The 16691-nt window shown below is 39.7% G+C and overlaps 1 protein-coding gene across 5 annotated transcripts in view; it reads left to right on the top strand.

Moving 5' to 3' along the window:
- LOC121504157 (pyruvate carboxylase, mitochondrial-like) overlaps nt 1-16458 on the top strand; it is a 465432-nt gene extending 448974 nt beyond the window's left edge. For all 5 annotated transcript variants that reach the window (XM_041778797.1, XM_041778795.1, XM_041778796.1 and 2 more), the window contains exons 25-27: nt 9054-9194; nt 11265-11366; nt 13116-16458. In XM_041778797.1, the coding sequence (XP_041634731.1) occupies nt 9054-9194; nt 11265-11366; nt 13116-13265 (393 nt within the window). In that variant the 3' untranslated portion in view covers nt 13266-16458. The remainder of the gene's footprint in view (nt 1-9053; nt 9195-11264; nt 11367-13115) is intronic.
- Nucleotides 16459-16691: the final 233 nt, after the last annotated feature.

Here is a 16691-nt window from a genome sequence, read left to right as displayed (position 1 = left end):
ATCAAAGAAATAAACTTCTCCCCCTGTTGTCATGATGGAGGGGGCTCCCAGCAGAGCAGGCCCGATTAGCAGTGAATGGCAAGTGAGGGAATGAAAACATGTTAAGTAAAAAAGTGGCCTGTCACGTGCTGTGGGAGGTTTCTGTTTTTTATTTATTTAATTTGATGCTGTTTTGTTTCCTCTGTCTGTGCAGAATTCCTCCAGGGAGAAAAAGGCTTCTGTCGATCTGGCTGTTGTCATTTCTGTTCACATTCATGTTTACTGGTGATGTTTATAATAAAGATCCCTGAGGCAAATGTGCATTTATTACCTTTAACTTCTCGATCCAAGAATAGAAAGATTGTTTTAATGAGCACGTATAGTAGTCAAAAATAGTTCCAATAGTTCCCTCCATGGTATGTACAGTAATAAGCATAATAAATATTTATGTTCCAGCTATGAGAAAACTGCAGTCATGTTCTGATAATGTCTCACCATGGAATGACGTCAGCAGGGAAAGCAGCATTGCCTCTTTTCTTGGCTGAGATAATGTTGGTGCTGTTTTGAGATTCAGGACTCTCTGACGTAACTTTGAAAGCTGAGACAGTGGTGCCTGGCAGGGTTCAGATGTACTGCAAGTTGGTTAACAATGGCAACCGATGTAGCGATTAGCTCAGCTGTAGCTATATCATAGCAGCAGTTTTTAACACAGCTGGAACAACATATTACTATAATTGACAGCGTGTCTGTCTCGATTTGTGTACCACATCGTTGCTTTAAATGTCCTTAAAACCTCTCAGAAGACTTCTTGGGTATACTGGTTTGAAGCTGGTGCTATAAAAAAAATCAGTTTCCCCCTGTCTCCTATTACATCACCTACCCTGTTTAATACACAGGCTGACTGCGCCACAATGCCTGAAGAGGAGACAGCCTTCACTCTCAATAACACACATTAAATTTTAAAATCAACAAATGTAGCTGGGCCAGACATGTTTGGCGCCCAGTAAGCAGCTGGTAATGTCAAATTTTGAACCAATACAGACCAATCTGATGAAAAATTTGCACTTTTTATTCATAGACTCCCTTTTAAATTTGGCAACATGACAAAAGCACATCAAAAGTGCATAAAAACACAACAACAGAGCTGTATTTGAACATAGCCTGAGGTAGTAGAAATGGGTTTTCACTTGAATAAAAACAAAATAAATGGAATGAAAAAATAAAATGAAATTCTGTAAAAAAAATAATTTCGGTCATATTTTACCCTGGCATATCTTCAAGTGCTTAAAAACTAAATTTGCACAGTTGTAGCTACAGTTGAAAAGGACATGTTTTATACTTCATATTTTGGGGCTACTTCTTTCAGCATCACTAGCCACGCTTCAAAACAACACAGTGCATTGTAGGTAGACTGTTGCTAGGCCAGCAATGTGTTGCATTCACGGTGTGAAATACTGTGGGAATTTATGAAAACTTGCATAACAGGTTGCCCTCCACATCTCTGACGTGACCACAGGCTGGGCCACTTGGGGGTTGGTTGTGGGCTACATGTGGTCCCCAGAATGCTAATTGAGAAGGCCTGCTGTAGGCCAATCACTGCAAACATGCACCGGTGCACAGAGACGTTGAACCATAATGCAGTTACCCCTTTTCCATGCAAATTGGGCTTGTTGCATGAAGGTTGGTAACAGCCTGGCATAAGCAGAGTAAAGATTGGACTACTGTCTGTGAGAGATGATGGAGGTATACTGCGGATTTAAGATGCACAAACTTTCCAAAGATCAGGAAACAATTTCACCCCTGTATGACTTAAAAATAAATGATGTGTAAATAAAGTTGGTAAATATTACTTTGACATTGCTAATACTAAGCCATAACCAGGAGTTAAATCAGTCTGAGGATCTCAGGTGTTTTTTTAATCCATATGTGGCACCGTTATGCTTGACGAGGATACAACTGTTGTGGTTGTTTTCTTAGTTTTCCTTCTTTCAGGGAGGAAACTTTGTCAAGATGGCACTTAACTGAACATATTATATTTTACCATTCCTCTTTTTTTAAATGAACTGTCTGTTATTGTGAATGTTTAGCATGGCTTGTCAGGATCTGTGTAGGATGCGGGCGGTATTGGACGGACATGTGGGCAGGAGTGGACGGCACGCGCTGCGGGAGTGGGTGGTAATAGTCAGACATTCAGCAGGAGTGGGATTAAGAAAAGAGTCCCGAGCAGGACTCTAGTATTCCTTTATTACAAGAAGAGCAAAGGCCTGCTCTGAAAGTTTAATTGGAGAAAAATGTGGGTTTTTTTCCTCTTCTCCCAACCAGCTTTGGCAAGAGTGTGTGACTTACCACCTGGCTCCAATAACAGCGGTTACCGTGTCAAGATAACTCCAGAGCTCTAGAACCACTATGTCATATTAACATTGCTCTCTTTGGCCCGTAATGAATGAGACAGACGGACAGAAAGTTTGCATGTCTTCCCTCTAAACTTGTAGAGAGAGAGTTAATGCCAGGGATAGAGAGGGAAAATGGATCTGAAGATATTGAACCAGATGATGTGGCATCTAAAATCGACCATTTGGTATAAAAAAGCCTTTGAGCTAGTGAGCCTTTGAAGGAGTCTGTGGTAAATCCTCAGTGTCAGCGGCAAAGATGGCAACTGTCCATTACTAATGACCTTTTCAGTACAAACAGACTACTACCAGGGTATATTTATAACAAAAGCTGGTTATGAGCTCAGTGAGTATGACGCACAGCAGGAATGGAAGCGGCACATCTTTCAGAGCACTCTGCTTGACCTAAAGCCCTGGGTGTTTGCTGTTGTGGGAAGTAGATCTAAAAACTCTCACAGTAATTAGTGGGTATTGTTTAGCACTTCATAAGGAGCAAGTTTGCAATCCAGAATAAGAGTGTTATCAGGCAACGAGTGAACTGCGAGCCTTCAAGATTTCTCTTTGTGTTTTGAATGCAGTGGGAGGAAGCAACCACTTCAGATGTGTTCCTTCTTATGTTGTATTTTTCCTCTATTCTGCCTAGATTCTGAGTTATACCAATATGTTTCCATAAAGTCACTTCCTTACATTCTTAAATTCTTTTTATACTAACAAAGCTAGATCAAGTCAGAGCCTTTGAAGTTGTTTTTGCAACGCTTAACAGCCAGTTTGTGAAATAGCATCAGACGTCCATTTAAAGTACATTACTGTACACAAATATTCGCCTACACATGGGTGACAGCGCTGTCCATTGCTGTCATTCACCCACACACGCACACGGCAGACCTATCTGACAGGGGCCGATGACTCACATTAGCATTAATCATGTTTGATGGAGATATAAACACTGGTTTTCTCAAACATGGACCCAGTCATACACACCCTGTCAGGGCTAATGCTCATTGGCATATGAAGCTCTGCTAACTGCCGTGATCTCATTCATCTGTCACAGACAACACAAGTCATTCATAAAGTTTGATCAAATACATGATGTCAGGCATGTAGAGATCGTTTCACTCAGAGGTAACATGCAGAAACTGGGGAAATAAAATAGGCCAGTAAAAGCTCTTTGCTTGATGGTAGAGGTAGGTCTGAATAAAATCAGACAGTCTGTGAGGGCTTCATAGAGGAGAACACAGCAGACTCATTAGTGATATGTCAGATATGGAAATAAAATGCACAAGAGATGTTTTTACATGTCTGGGAATAGGAAACCAAATATGCAGTAGAGAGTTTGGTTTGATAGAATTTTACTGACTTCCAATCTGTTTGTGTTGTTTATTTGTTTGTAGGCTTAAGTTGAGAAATCGTGCATTTTTGTCATTGACTTTGTGATGATATTGAGCATATAAAGCGGAGGGATCTCGAAGTAGAGCCACTGCTACTTCACCTTGCTGGTCATCAGGATGCCTTCCGAGTGCATCTGACTGGTACGAGACCCCAGGGTAGACCCAGGACTCGCTGCAGGGAGATATATCGCATCTGGACATGAACGCCTCGAGATCCTAACCTGACATGCCAGATGGATTTGTTTCACACATCCACCTGGAAAACCTCCCACATCTTTGTGGGCCAATCAGAGCAACAAAACATGTGACGTCGTAGTGTGCACCGCTACCGGGGAGTAAACTCCATTGAGAGCTGCATAACGGGAACCATGGCGACTGAAGATATGTCAGTACATGACTTTGTCTTTTTGCAAAGAAAAGAACTCAATGCTGTTCTTTGTTCTTCTTTTAATGAAGAAATGTTATCAAGGTCTGATAGAACTGACACTATAGCAGCATCCAAGCTAATCTCTTCTGCCATAACTGCACCGGTGTCTTGTTGCTGCTTGCTTACGTCACGACTCCACCATGACCGAAGTACTGCCTCCTGCTCCTGATTGGTCCTGTCACTTTCCTACAGGGCCCAATCTGTTCAGATTGGAGCTTTGCAAGATGGATTTGCCAGTAAGAAATACAGAAACAGGTGGAAAATGTTGCTGGGGAGGGAGATGTCCAGGTGGACTTGCTTAGCCTGTGACTTGGCCCTGGATAAGATGAAGAAGATGAAACAGTAAATATCTTAATTATCTAGCACAAATCAGTTTAAGTTTTATTTCTGTAAATGTCGTAGTATCTTGTTGCCGATTCTGTATTCTGCATACATGCTATGCTGCAGAAATTGTGAGTACCATCTTCATATGGATGTGTGCTATTCAGCTTAATGACAGCTGGAATGCTTTAAAGCTGCAGCCTAATGAGTGCTGGCTCCTTACCTGGAAGTAGATCAAGAGTAAGCAGCTAATTGAAGCAAACCAAAAAGGAGATGAGAGATTTGGTGTAAGTAGTACCAGCAGGTAGTAGTAAGTGCTGCGTGTGTGATCCTTTCAGATTAATTCATACAAGTGGACCACTTAACGCTGTGTGATGATTTAGATATAGAAACCATGCTCTGAAGTTGCTTTTCTAGGTCTTTATAAGCTGGCATACATCTCAGACAAATCTTCTTTCAAAGAGTCATAAATCTTGTTCAACTCTTCAAAGAGATACATATTGTATTTTTCATGGGAACAGTTGTGTTGAGATGTAGCAGCGAAGTCTCACAGTTGCAAAAGGGATGGCTCTTTTTTTTCTGAAAGCTGCCAGGAGTCGACAAAACAGACCTAGCTGGAAAAGTTCAGTGTAACACAGGAGGGTGGAGAAAGAGCAGCGAGATAAATATTGAGTGCCACAGAGAAAGAAAAGCATGCAAAGAAAGGTTTTTGTTACCAGGAACAGGAGTGGAAAAAGACAAAGAGTCAGTGCACACTGAGAAAGAAGAGAGAGAGAAATTGAGATCAATACATACCTGCTGCAACGTGTATTTTCGTCTTTGTACTGAGACTAAGTTTGGAATATCAATGGAGGCTCGGCAGCTGAAGTGGAGATGTGAGAAACAAAAAGGAAGGGCGTGAAGGGCCGAGGAAAAGAGGTGGAGGAACTCTGCGGAGGAAAAACCAAAGAGGCAGATGAGTGAAATTAATAACTGCATGAGAGACCAGAAATATGTGGCAAAACAACAACAGAAAATGGAAAGCTGTGACACACAGAGGACTGACACAGAGATTGAAAGCCAGACACTGGAAGTTGGACAAATGGAAAGATGGAAAAAACTCATTTCCGAGCGGTGAGATGAGAGATTGCAGAAGAGGCGTGAGATAAATGAAGAAGTACAGTGGCCTGTGTCGAGGGAGAGAGGAGCCAGACAGAGCACAGGAATGACCAGAATTGATATGAGACAGAAAGCGTCTGTCTGCTGTTGGTACACAAAGAGTAATGTCTGTATGTCAGAAGAACACTTTTACAGGTGTCAGGTAAAGTCACACAGTTTACAGCTCTACTAAAGGCTGGAAATATTTTGATGTGCTCCAGTCTGCCATCATATCACTCTGTCTGTCTCTCTTTTTGTGTCTCAGATTGTCATTCTGTCTTAAACACTTCTCTCTATGTGGTGTCAGAGTTGATGTGTCTGGTGAAAAGCCTGTACAGTCAGTGTTTATCTGGAGACTCTTGTATAACCTCTGTTTTTTATCTCTTTCCTTTAAATCCATCAATAGCCTGTCAAAATGCAGTTCAAATTGTACTATAGATAAACATCGCTGAACTTGCAGCTCTGTCTGCAAAAACCTCAGTTCGCTTTAATTAAAACTCTTGTGAATGTGCTCGTCTGGAAAGGTGGGTGTGTATAGGTTGGCAGTGTCAGTAGAAGCTTGTTGCTGACTAAACCTGACCAAGATGACCTCAAAACAAGGGTCTAAAACACAAATGGCAACCGTCATTGTTGAAAAATGCCTGTAACCATAGCCATAAGAACAAATGCTGAAACCAAAGGGAGACCTGAAGGAGTTCAGAAACATCAGGCTGCCGTCTGTGTGAGAAATATTACAAAGGTAATAAACATCCAGCATTTCCCACACACAGACTTTACCTGGCCTTCACTCCCAGGTGGGCCATGGACAGTCAATTTATTGATTTATTTCTAAAGAAATAGCACAATCCAAGATTGATTAATAACACACACTCTCTGTGACAAACACACAGACGGGGCTGCAGGGCACGTGTTTACTCTTGCATGAGTGAACAGGCTGTTTAATGCCATCTTCTGCTGTTGTTCAGTGACACCAGCTGGTTGTAATCAATGGCATTTAATAATGTTAGAGTTAACCCCTGATTCAACTTTATTTAATTAATTTGTGAGCCAGAGTTATTTATTTTATATTTATTTAAATCAAGTCAAAGCATACAAGCTACCTACCTGTATACTTGGTGTATGTTTTTAAAAACCACAAGAAATGTTTATCGAGTAGAACATTTCCTCACACATAGGGATGGGTACCTTTCACATTTTCGGTACCCATCCCGACTCACACATCACACTTTGTTCACCTGTAACTGCCCCCAAATGAATACAGACCACGAGGACTAAACGCCATCCTACGAGGACTTAACGCTATCATACGAGGACTTAATCTCCTCATATGAGGAACCAACGCCCTTACATGACAACCTAACACACTCATGAGGACTTAAAGACCTTAATTGGGGATTTAACAGGACCTGATGCTATTATATGCGCACTTAATGCCATCATATGATGACTGAAGCCCTTATCTGAAGACTGAATGCCCTCATGTGGACCGAACACCCTTATACGTGGACTGAAGACAATTGTATGAGGACTTGACGCCCTTATATGTGGACCGAACACCCTTATACAAGTACATCTCCAAAATTTTAGAATAGCATGAAAATGTTGAATATTTTTTGTCACTCTTTTCTGAAATTGAAACCCATATATTATATAGACTTGATACACATAGAGTGAAATATTTCAAGCCTTTATTTCTTGAAATGTTGATGATTATAGCTTACAGATACGAAAACCCAAAATTCAGTGTCTCAAAAAATTACAGTATTACATAAGATCAATCCTCCTCCAGACTCTGGGATCTTGAAGAGTGGAGAGGCACAGAATCCACGTTGCTTGAAGTCCAGTGTGAAGTTTCCACAGTCAGCGATGATTTGGGCTGCCATTGCATCTGCTGGTGTTGGTCCACTGTGTTTTCTGAAGTCCACAGTCAACGCAGCCATATACCAGGACATTTTAGAGCACTTCATGCTTCCTTCTGCTGACAAGCTTCATGGAGATGCTAATTTCATTTTCCAGCAGGACTCGGCACCTGCCCACACTGCCAAAGGTACCTAAAGCTGGTTCAATGACCATGGTGTTGATGTGCTTGATTGGCCAGCAAACTGGCCTGACCTGGCCTGTTTTCTTATCCGTAAGTTGTAATCATCAACATTTCAAGAAATAAAGGCTTGAAATATTTCACTCTATGTGTAACAAGTCTATATAATATACGGGTTTCACTTTCAGAAGAGTGACAAAAAATATTGAGCTTTTCATGATATTCTAATTTTTTGGGATGTACCTGTATATGGACTGTACACAATTATATGAGGACTTGTCGCTCTTATATGCGTGCCAAACACCCGAACATGACGACTGAACACCCTTATATGGGGACTGAATGCCCTAAAATGAGGACTTGACGCCCTTATATGTGGACCGAACTCCCTTATATGTGGACTTGATGCTTTTATATGTTGACTGAACACCCTAACATGTGGACTGAACACAATTATATGAGGCCTTAACACCCTTATATGAGGACTAAACACCCTTATATGAAGACTGTATTGAGATGTGTCTACTGGTTATATTGACTTTTGGTAAAAGAGTTCTTGCACTTTATTTAGTAATAAGCAGGTCCATGTTAATATTCTGTTTATTTTTACTGGAGAACTATTTAAAAAAATTCTGCTCTTATTGACTTTGTAATTAATCGTGAATTGCCTCAGACCAAACAAACATGGATGCCACACGCTGTGGTTAATTACAATTCATCCAAATTTGAAGCACATGTTTCATGTTTTCAATGAACAGTTTTTAATCCCTGTACAACCAAGTTCTTATGTATTCAACAGTGTGGAAGAGTGCGCTCTCAATTCGTTGAAATGAGTATCTTCTAACTGAAAGCACCACTGTCTAAGTCTAAATGTCTGCTGTGAAGTAAAAGCTACCATAAAAATATTTCAGATCCTAAAAAGAAACCTACAGGCAGTAAAACATGTACTAACTGCAGATAAGAGCAGACAGTCACCAAATGATGCTATGCAATAACTTCAGATGCTCCATTGTTTGATTGATTTAATAAGCAGCTGAATTGCAGTGAGGCTAAATGAGCATGTCTCGCTGCCCTTCACCATGAGCATGCAGGGAAACATTCCAGCTGAGCCTGAGGGTACAAGAAATAAGGAAGAGAAGGAAACACTGTGTTTGTCTCACTCCACTACCTTTCCTTTTTTAATTTCGCCCAGCTCTGCAGTCTCTCTTTATTGCTTGAGCTGGACTTGTAAGCCAGGCGCCCATGTATTAATTTCAATTTCCTAACAAAATCTAATTTCTTGTCCCTTCCTCCTTCACACTCTCATTCTTCTTCCAATTTCTCTCTCCTGTCCTCCCCACTCGTTCCAAACCTCCCCCTCTGTTTCATCTCAGGTGGAGCTGGAGAGAGGGAAGACGCTGCACATCAAGGCACTGGCCCTGGGTGACCTGAACAAGGCCGGTCAGAGAGAGGTCTTCTTTGAGCTCAACGGACAGCTGAGATCTGTGCTGGTTAAAGACACAGTAGCCATGAAGGTACAGACCATAATAAACTATATTTTCAAGACTGGCAAAGGATTCATTTTTAAAATTGTAATTAATCCCAGAGTTACAGTGAATCATGATAGATCACAGCTTTAATAGCTTTTCTAATTTGATTATTTTGCATTTCAAAGCAATTTCAAAGCCATATTCATTCAATCAAATGAGTGCAAAGAAATGAGCTTTATGATCTTGTGTTTTAGATTTATGATTTAAATTAGTGCTGCACTGTTACACCAGTGAAGTCTAAAACTGTGACTCAGAAGCAGGAGACAGCTGGTGAAGCTTTTTCTGTGAAATAACAGTAAAACTTAAACAGTTATGCATTAAGAAATATGTTCAGTTCAGAGTCAAAATAATGCCACATCATTCAAACTTCTCAGGAGTTCCAGTTGTCCAATAAAAAACTCTTATTTTGAAAGAAAAGAAGGAAATTGGTACTGATGGCCTTATGCGTTTGAGCTAGGGCTACACACTATTGATTTTTTTGCCTATATCTGATTTTCTAATATTTACAAATTAATTTTATATGATATCAATACAATATTTAACTGTAGTTCAGACCTAAAACTTTAGTCCTTAAAAACATACAATTTGTAGTTTTAAAATAAACAAAATAAGAAATTTCAGTCCTTAAAACACACTTTAAATTGTGAGGAATGATGAAGAATAAAGGAAAAGACATCAGCTAACACAGGTTTGTTAATTTAACATAAAAACTCCACATATTTGCTAGTATGGCCAATATTTACAGCTTATATAGGCAGATTTTTACAGCAAAAATATCTACCAATACCAATATCATACCGATAATATTGTGCATTGCTAGTAAGAGGGGCTTCCCTCTCTACAGCTTCTTATCCCTTTCCTAATTTCTTGGCACTGATTTTAAAAAGAAAAAAGTTACAAAAAAACCCTCTACAATGTCGAAGTGAAAACGAATTTCTACAAAGTTATGTCAATTAAATAAAATATGTAATGTAAAATATGTGACTGCATAAATACCACCCCCTTTAAAGTGTCTGACCTGATTCAACAGAGGTCCAGTCAGCTGGTGCTAGTAGTCTCACAATTAGTGACCTGAGTGCATCTGTCTCAAGTAACTGTAGTATAAAAACACCTGTGTCTGGAAGGTCCAGTCACTGGTTGATCAGTACTCCTGGCTACCATTACACCATAAAGACAAAAGAACACTCCAAGCAACTCAGATAAAACGTTATTGAAAAGGATAGGTCAGGGGATGGATACAAAAAAATCCAAGACAATGAACATCCCCTGGAGTTCAGTTAAATCCATCATCAAGAAATGGAAGGAATATGGCACATGTGTAAATCTGCCTAGAACAGGTCGTCCTCATAAACTGGGTGACCGTGCAAGAAGGAGACCAGCCACACATACAGCATCTGTTTTCACTTTGACATTGAAGAGGTTTTTGTTCATCTATTCATTTATGTTGCTTTCTGTTTCATGTGTAATACACCCCCGGGCTGTACCAACAATCACATGTAGTTATAAATAACACTAGACGGAACAAACTGTAGGTTGCACCATAGTCAGTTAAAAGTTATATATTGGGGAAACCTAGAAATACACATCTGGGACTTTGTTTCCCACATGATGAACCAAACTCATACTAAATCATACTCCAAAACAGATATGAACCCCTGTGGACTGTTACACCCCGTTACATAGTATACATTTGTGGGAAGTGCCGATAATTAAGCAAATGGCATTAAGGAGGGGGAAAAAAACATTTCTTCTTCAAACCTTTAGAGAAGACCTAGCACTATGTCTGCTGTGAATGATGCTGGATGGAACTGAGAAGCTGGTCCTGCATATAAGCAGAAGAAAGTGCCCTGATGGTGTACTTGGAAACAAATGGTGTTGAGGGGAAGATTACAGCTCAGCAACGATAAATGTTTCAGAGGGCAGTCAAATGACAACATGGATGGATGGCTGGCAGGTTGAGAGGATAAATGGAGGCAGGAGTGTGTGTGGAGGACTCAGACGGATGAACGTCTGGACAGAGAGATGCATGAAATCTGTGTTTGTCCCTCCCTCCAGGAAATGAAGTTCCATCCCAAGGCTCAGAAGTCTATCAAGGGTCAGGTGGGAGCACCCATGCCTGGAAAAGTCCTAGAGGTCAAAGTGGAAGTGGGATCAAAGGTGAGTGCATTGATACAAGGCCTTTTGGCCAATAATCAGGGATGTATCAGATCTGATTGTTTTTTCTTAAAGGATCTTTTGATGATTCAAGAGAGGGAAAGTTTGAGACACATAGGTGTGATTGTGTATGATCTTGATGATTCAGTCTCAAAAATTAATTTAATCAATTCTGTTAATTTGAAATAAGGGGGTTTATTATAACAAATGTTCTGTTTATACTTCTGAGAGTCAGTGTTTGTAGTCCTGATTATAGTATCACAACTAAAGTACTGATGCTTGCATGAACTTCTCCTTCAAGATTTTTTGTCTGTGCGTTTTTGTAGTTCAGGACTGAGACTTGAGAGCTGTTTGCATTTAACCAAAAAACAATTGCAAAACAGCAGCTAAAGTTAAAAAGCAGTAACCCTCTTTCTACTTTAACTGGCCATTTTTGCATCTTTTTGACCACTTTAACCCAATCTTACACTTTCTTGCCTGTTTATTCCTTTTTGCTTCTCTAGAAAATTCTCTTTGCCACTTTTTAACTGCTTTTCACCATTTTCAACCTGCATTTGCATTTTTGTGATCCGCTGCAGCCTCTTACCTTTTCTGCCACTTTTTGCCAATTGAAAAAAAAATTGCAGCTTTTTAACCGTTTTTCACATTTCCAGCCCCCATTTACTAGTTTATCTCTTCTAACCACTTTTTCTAATTATCTGGCCATCTTTGCATCTTTTTTTTACCACCTTTTACTAGTTTAAGACATTTTCTTTGCCTCCTTTGAATCGCTTTTCGCCATTTTCCACATGTTTTTGCCCTTCTGTGACCCATTTAAACCTCTCTAGCCCCTTCAACAATTTTGGCTGCTTTTTAACCCCCTTTTACTAGTTTGTCACTTTAAACCCCTTTTTTCTACTTTATCTTTTTGCCTACTTTTTGCCTGTTTAACCCCTATTTGCCACTTTAAACCCTTTTTTGCCCTGTTTAACCACCTTTCACCATTATCAATCCATTTCTGCATTGTTGTAACCCATTTTTGTACGTTTAACCCCTTTGCCACTTTAAACCCCTTTTTCCCTCTTTTAACCTCTTTTCAACATTTTTTGCACCAATTTTTGCCTCTTAAACCATTATTGCCTGTTTTACAAGTATTTCTCACTTTTTCAGTTTTTGTGCACACCATGGCTCAGCTTTAAAATCTGACATTACTATCCTAATGGTTGAGTTTAGTGTGCCCATCCAGATTGTTAACTTTACCAATAAACAGCTAATTCTGTTTTAAGAAAAAGGCTTTACATTTTAAAAGGCTATATCACTACAGAATAAATAAGTTAAATCCCTTTTTGTTGCTTGATAAGAGTATTTATTATTCAGGTAAAATATAAAATATAGTTCTTACAGGATATCTTATGACTTTGCTGACTTTCACGGGACCCCAGTTTGACTGGGGCCCAGAAAGCTCTCCCCTTTTTCCCCCCTTTATTGGCAGCCTCGACCCTGCATAAGAAACTACCTGCAGACTGCAGCTTTTTTTGTGCTTTCAGTGAATTGTCCCTTCCAGTTTTGATGTGTATTCACTGTAAATATTGTCCGTCTTCCTCCCTGTCTTGTGCTAGTTTGCTTGCATTAATCACTAATTCAGAACACAAGTGTTTGTTTATGCTTGGAGACATTTCTTGTAGTCACCCCTTGGCTGCGGTGTTTGTGCAGTGATCTGTTCACTCGACTCGTGTTTTAATGCTCCATGACCTCCATGTCTAATCATGACAGGTGGAGAAGGGTCAGCCGCTGTGCGTCCTCTCAGCCATGAAAATGGAGACGGTGGTCAACTCTCCTTTGGCGGGCACTGTCAAGGCGGTCCACGTGTCGATCGACGCCTCCCTGGAGGGAGACGACCTGATCCTGGAAATCGAGGAGTAGAGCGAGAGGGTGGAGGAGGAAGGGAAGGAGGGGTAATGAGGAGAAAGTAGTGACAATCTGATTCTGGACATGTTGAGGTGGAGGAACAGGGAGATTTAAAAGCAGGAATCCTTTTTTCTTCAAGGCTAATCTCAGCTGTGGCAGTACTGTGGGAAATGTTTGCTCCAATTTGTACTCCGGGTGTTCAATTACACCAGGGACACAAGATGAAGAGTGGCTCGGTGTAAAAGTTAAATGATCTATTTGAAATAAGAGATGAATTTGATTGGATTTCCTTCTTGGATTGTTCCGCTAATGAAACTACATTTAAATATTGTGTGAGCAAATGTGTTCTCTAGGTGTCAGTACATCTTAAATGTCCTGTCAAGCTTTGGAAGCGTTAAAGAACATTATATATCTGACTCATGCTTCATTCCATTACTGACTAGCTAGTCTTAATTGTGATGTAATAGAAACTGATCTAACCATGTATGACACTAACAGGGTTCTAACATTACTTGCACTTCAACGCCACACTTTCCATTTCTATGCTGTTGATGTTGCCTAATATATTCAGACTTACATTGATGACTACTTAATGTAGTTGTAATCAGGCAAAGAGGAATAGACTTGAGGATGTTTTACCAAATGCTTTTTTTCATACTATTTTTTATTTCGCGCATTCTCGCCTTAGCAATACATGATCGGTCTGACGTTAGTCACAGGCATTCTCAGAATGTTTTCTTACTGGTTGCATTACCACACTTTTTTAGGTGAAAAAAAAATGTAAAATAGAAACTGTAAACAGGGTTGTAAGAAAGAAGTCACAATATTTTAAGTCTTTATGTAATCCACAATAAAGGAAGCACAAAAAAAGTGAGTAGCACCATTTGGGGTTGATTGGGACACAAGTTTACCTGCCAATTTGCACCTAAGTGAAAAATGTAATGTGTTACTGTATCAGTAATAAGAGTTCTGCACTGGTGTTGAAAAAGTTTCTCTTTTACATATACCTTTAAAATCCCAAATTTGAAGCACACTGTAGTGACATTGTTGAAGCTGGAAACAACTAAACAGGATTAGAGGGGTGGTTTTTACAAAGAGCTGGTGTAAAGCAGCCCTCTTAAAGGGATATTTTAAGTTAAGTTGTATAAGGTGCATAGCAGTAGAAGTGGCATTAGCCTGGTTGCTGGTTTTAGACTACACAGTGTAACAGATGGGTACAGTTTCTCAGTGGAATTTAGTGAGTTTTTAGTAAAAATGGGCCACAAAAAAATATTAAGTCAAATGGCACAGTATTGAAAACTTTCTGGCTATAAAATAAAATACTTCAAAAAAATTTTGAGAGCGCGCACGCTTGAGCCAACATTTTTTTGTGGCCCATTTTTTACCAAAAACTCTTTAAATTCCGGGAAGAAACTGTACCCATCTGTTATAATGTATAGCCTAGCTTCCTAGCTGGGGAGTCCTTCTTAAAAAAGCAATGCTCACTGAAATCACTGGAAGCTAATGCCACTGCTACTGCTAGGTACTTTGTACAACTCAACTACAAAAATACCGAAATATCCCTTTAATCCATGACTTGCTTTTGGTGGCCCTCCTCTATCTGTTGCATCCTTTAACTAAAGCCTTTTTAATGCCACCTTTAATGATGCTGGAAAAGTTGACATCAGAGCAGCTCCACTCTGTCTTTTCAGCACCAGGCGCAGCTTAGGGTGAACGGTCTTCTGTCTGTTCTGGGATTTTCGAGCTAGGTGTAAATGGGATTACATGGTGGTGTAATGGAACCACGTGGTGTTATTTTCTGAGGCTCTGCTGATTAATTTATGAGTTAATTCTCTGTCAAATGATGTGAAATTAGCCGGACTAATAAGAGACTCTGGAGACTTTCAATAGCAGCACTCGGCTTTATAGTTCCAGTGTGTGTTTGCATAAATGAGTCTAAATGTTTGAGGGTGTATGCAAGGAAATTCACCTAGTGCTGCACCCCCACAGCTGAAATAACCTATTCATGCACACGTATGCAGAGATGCAAAATATCCACGCTAACACTCCCAGCCTTTGAGTCAAAGAAAACAAACCTAAGCACATTATCCATAATAACAATATCTGAAACATTTAAAGCATTGTTTTAACTCACTTTAACACTATTAGCCTTTAAATTCCCTGTAGATTTCTGTGGACACCTTTGAATGTTGAGTATCCTGACCACTGAAAGTAGCAGAGAAATATTTCTATTATAATAATAAAGGATGTTTCACGGTCTTAAAAGCTTACCTGTGCATCCTCAGCAAACATCAATACAAACAAAACTGTACAATCAGTTTACTTGGCAGGATTCTTGCCTCCATTCGTGCTCCATTAGCTTTTAAACTATGCATTGATACTGGGTAGTGATGCCATTTTTAAGTGAGCACTGCTAAGTCAACCACTGCCATGCCTCAGTGTACCTGCTGGCTTTATCTTTGTGTATCTGTTGACATGAATGAGAATAATTGACAAGCTGTTGCACAAAAATGTAAAGTTCTGCTTCCCCTGCCTCATTTTTACATCCATCTACCTTTTCATTATTTCTCCCTCTCCATCCCTCTCTCCTTTCTCCAGACTGTAAATTTGCACATGATGACATCTAATCATGCAATAATGTAAAGTGCGTTGCAGTATTTCTCTATGTCTAAGCCGGTGGTGATTTTAACATCAGTGCATATGAAAATATACAACTGTTCCGTGTCTTTGGGGGGGAGGGGGGATAAATTGGAGAAAAGAAAAACACAGCTCAAAATGTTATTTGGTTCAGAAAGGGGGGATGTATTATGTTGACCTATTCTTCAGCTCATGCTATCAAGCGGTGAACTGTCTCAGAGAATGAAAACAGAGTCTGTGACATTTTCTATTTTCTTTCTCCTGCATATCATTTTTGTTTTTACTAAACCAACCAGACTTTATTTGTATGCCTGCAGTTTCTCCATGGAATTTGTATCCAAAATGTTAAGCCCACTTTTCTATTTTCTGACTAACCTGTCTTCTAAATCTGCATTTAATCATCTAAATCTACTGAAACAGTTTACATCGACTCATTAAGGCTTTAATCATGCTTTAGTAGTAGGAGAGATTGTGAGCTCGAGTACACAAAAAGGGAAACAAATAGTTTCTAATAAAGTGATAATTGTTCTTGTTCTATCTGTGCTTTCAAATAAAGTTAACTCTAACTGAATCTTCACTGTGTTGGTGTGAGTGCCTGTTCTACACAAGAGAGAAAGAGCTGAACCCTGACACTGCAGGATAACCGCACAAGAAAAACTCAGTGGAGGACAACTGTTGTAAACTGATCTCAACAGTCATCAATGTTGTGTCAAGCTTGCATGATCCTGTCTGTCAAGGTTTCACTATGAAGACTGATCGACTCAATGCTGCTCAAAGAGAAGTATATTTATAACATCTCTGAAA

The sequence above is a fragment of the Cheilinus undulatus genome, linkage group 22, assembly GCF_018320785.1.
Source record: "Cheilinus undulatus linkage group 22, ASM1832078v1, whole genome shotgun sequence".
Classification (NCBI taxonomy): domain Eukaryota; kingdom Metazoa; phylum Chordata; class Actinopteri; order Labriformes; family Labridae; genus Cheilinus; species Cheilinus undulatus.
This window is presented reverse-complemented; position numbering and strand designations above follow the sequence as displayed.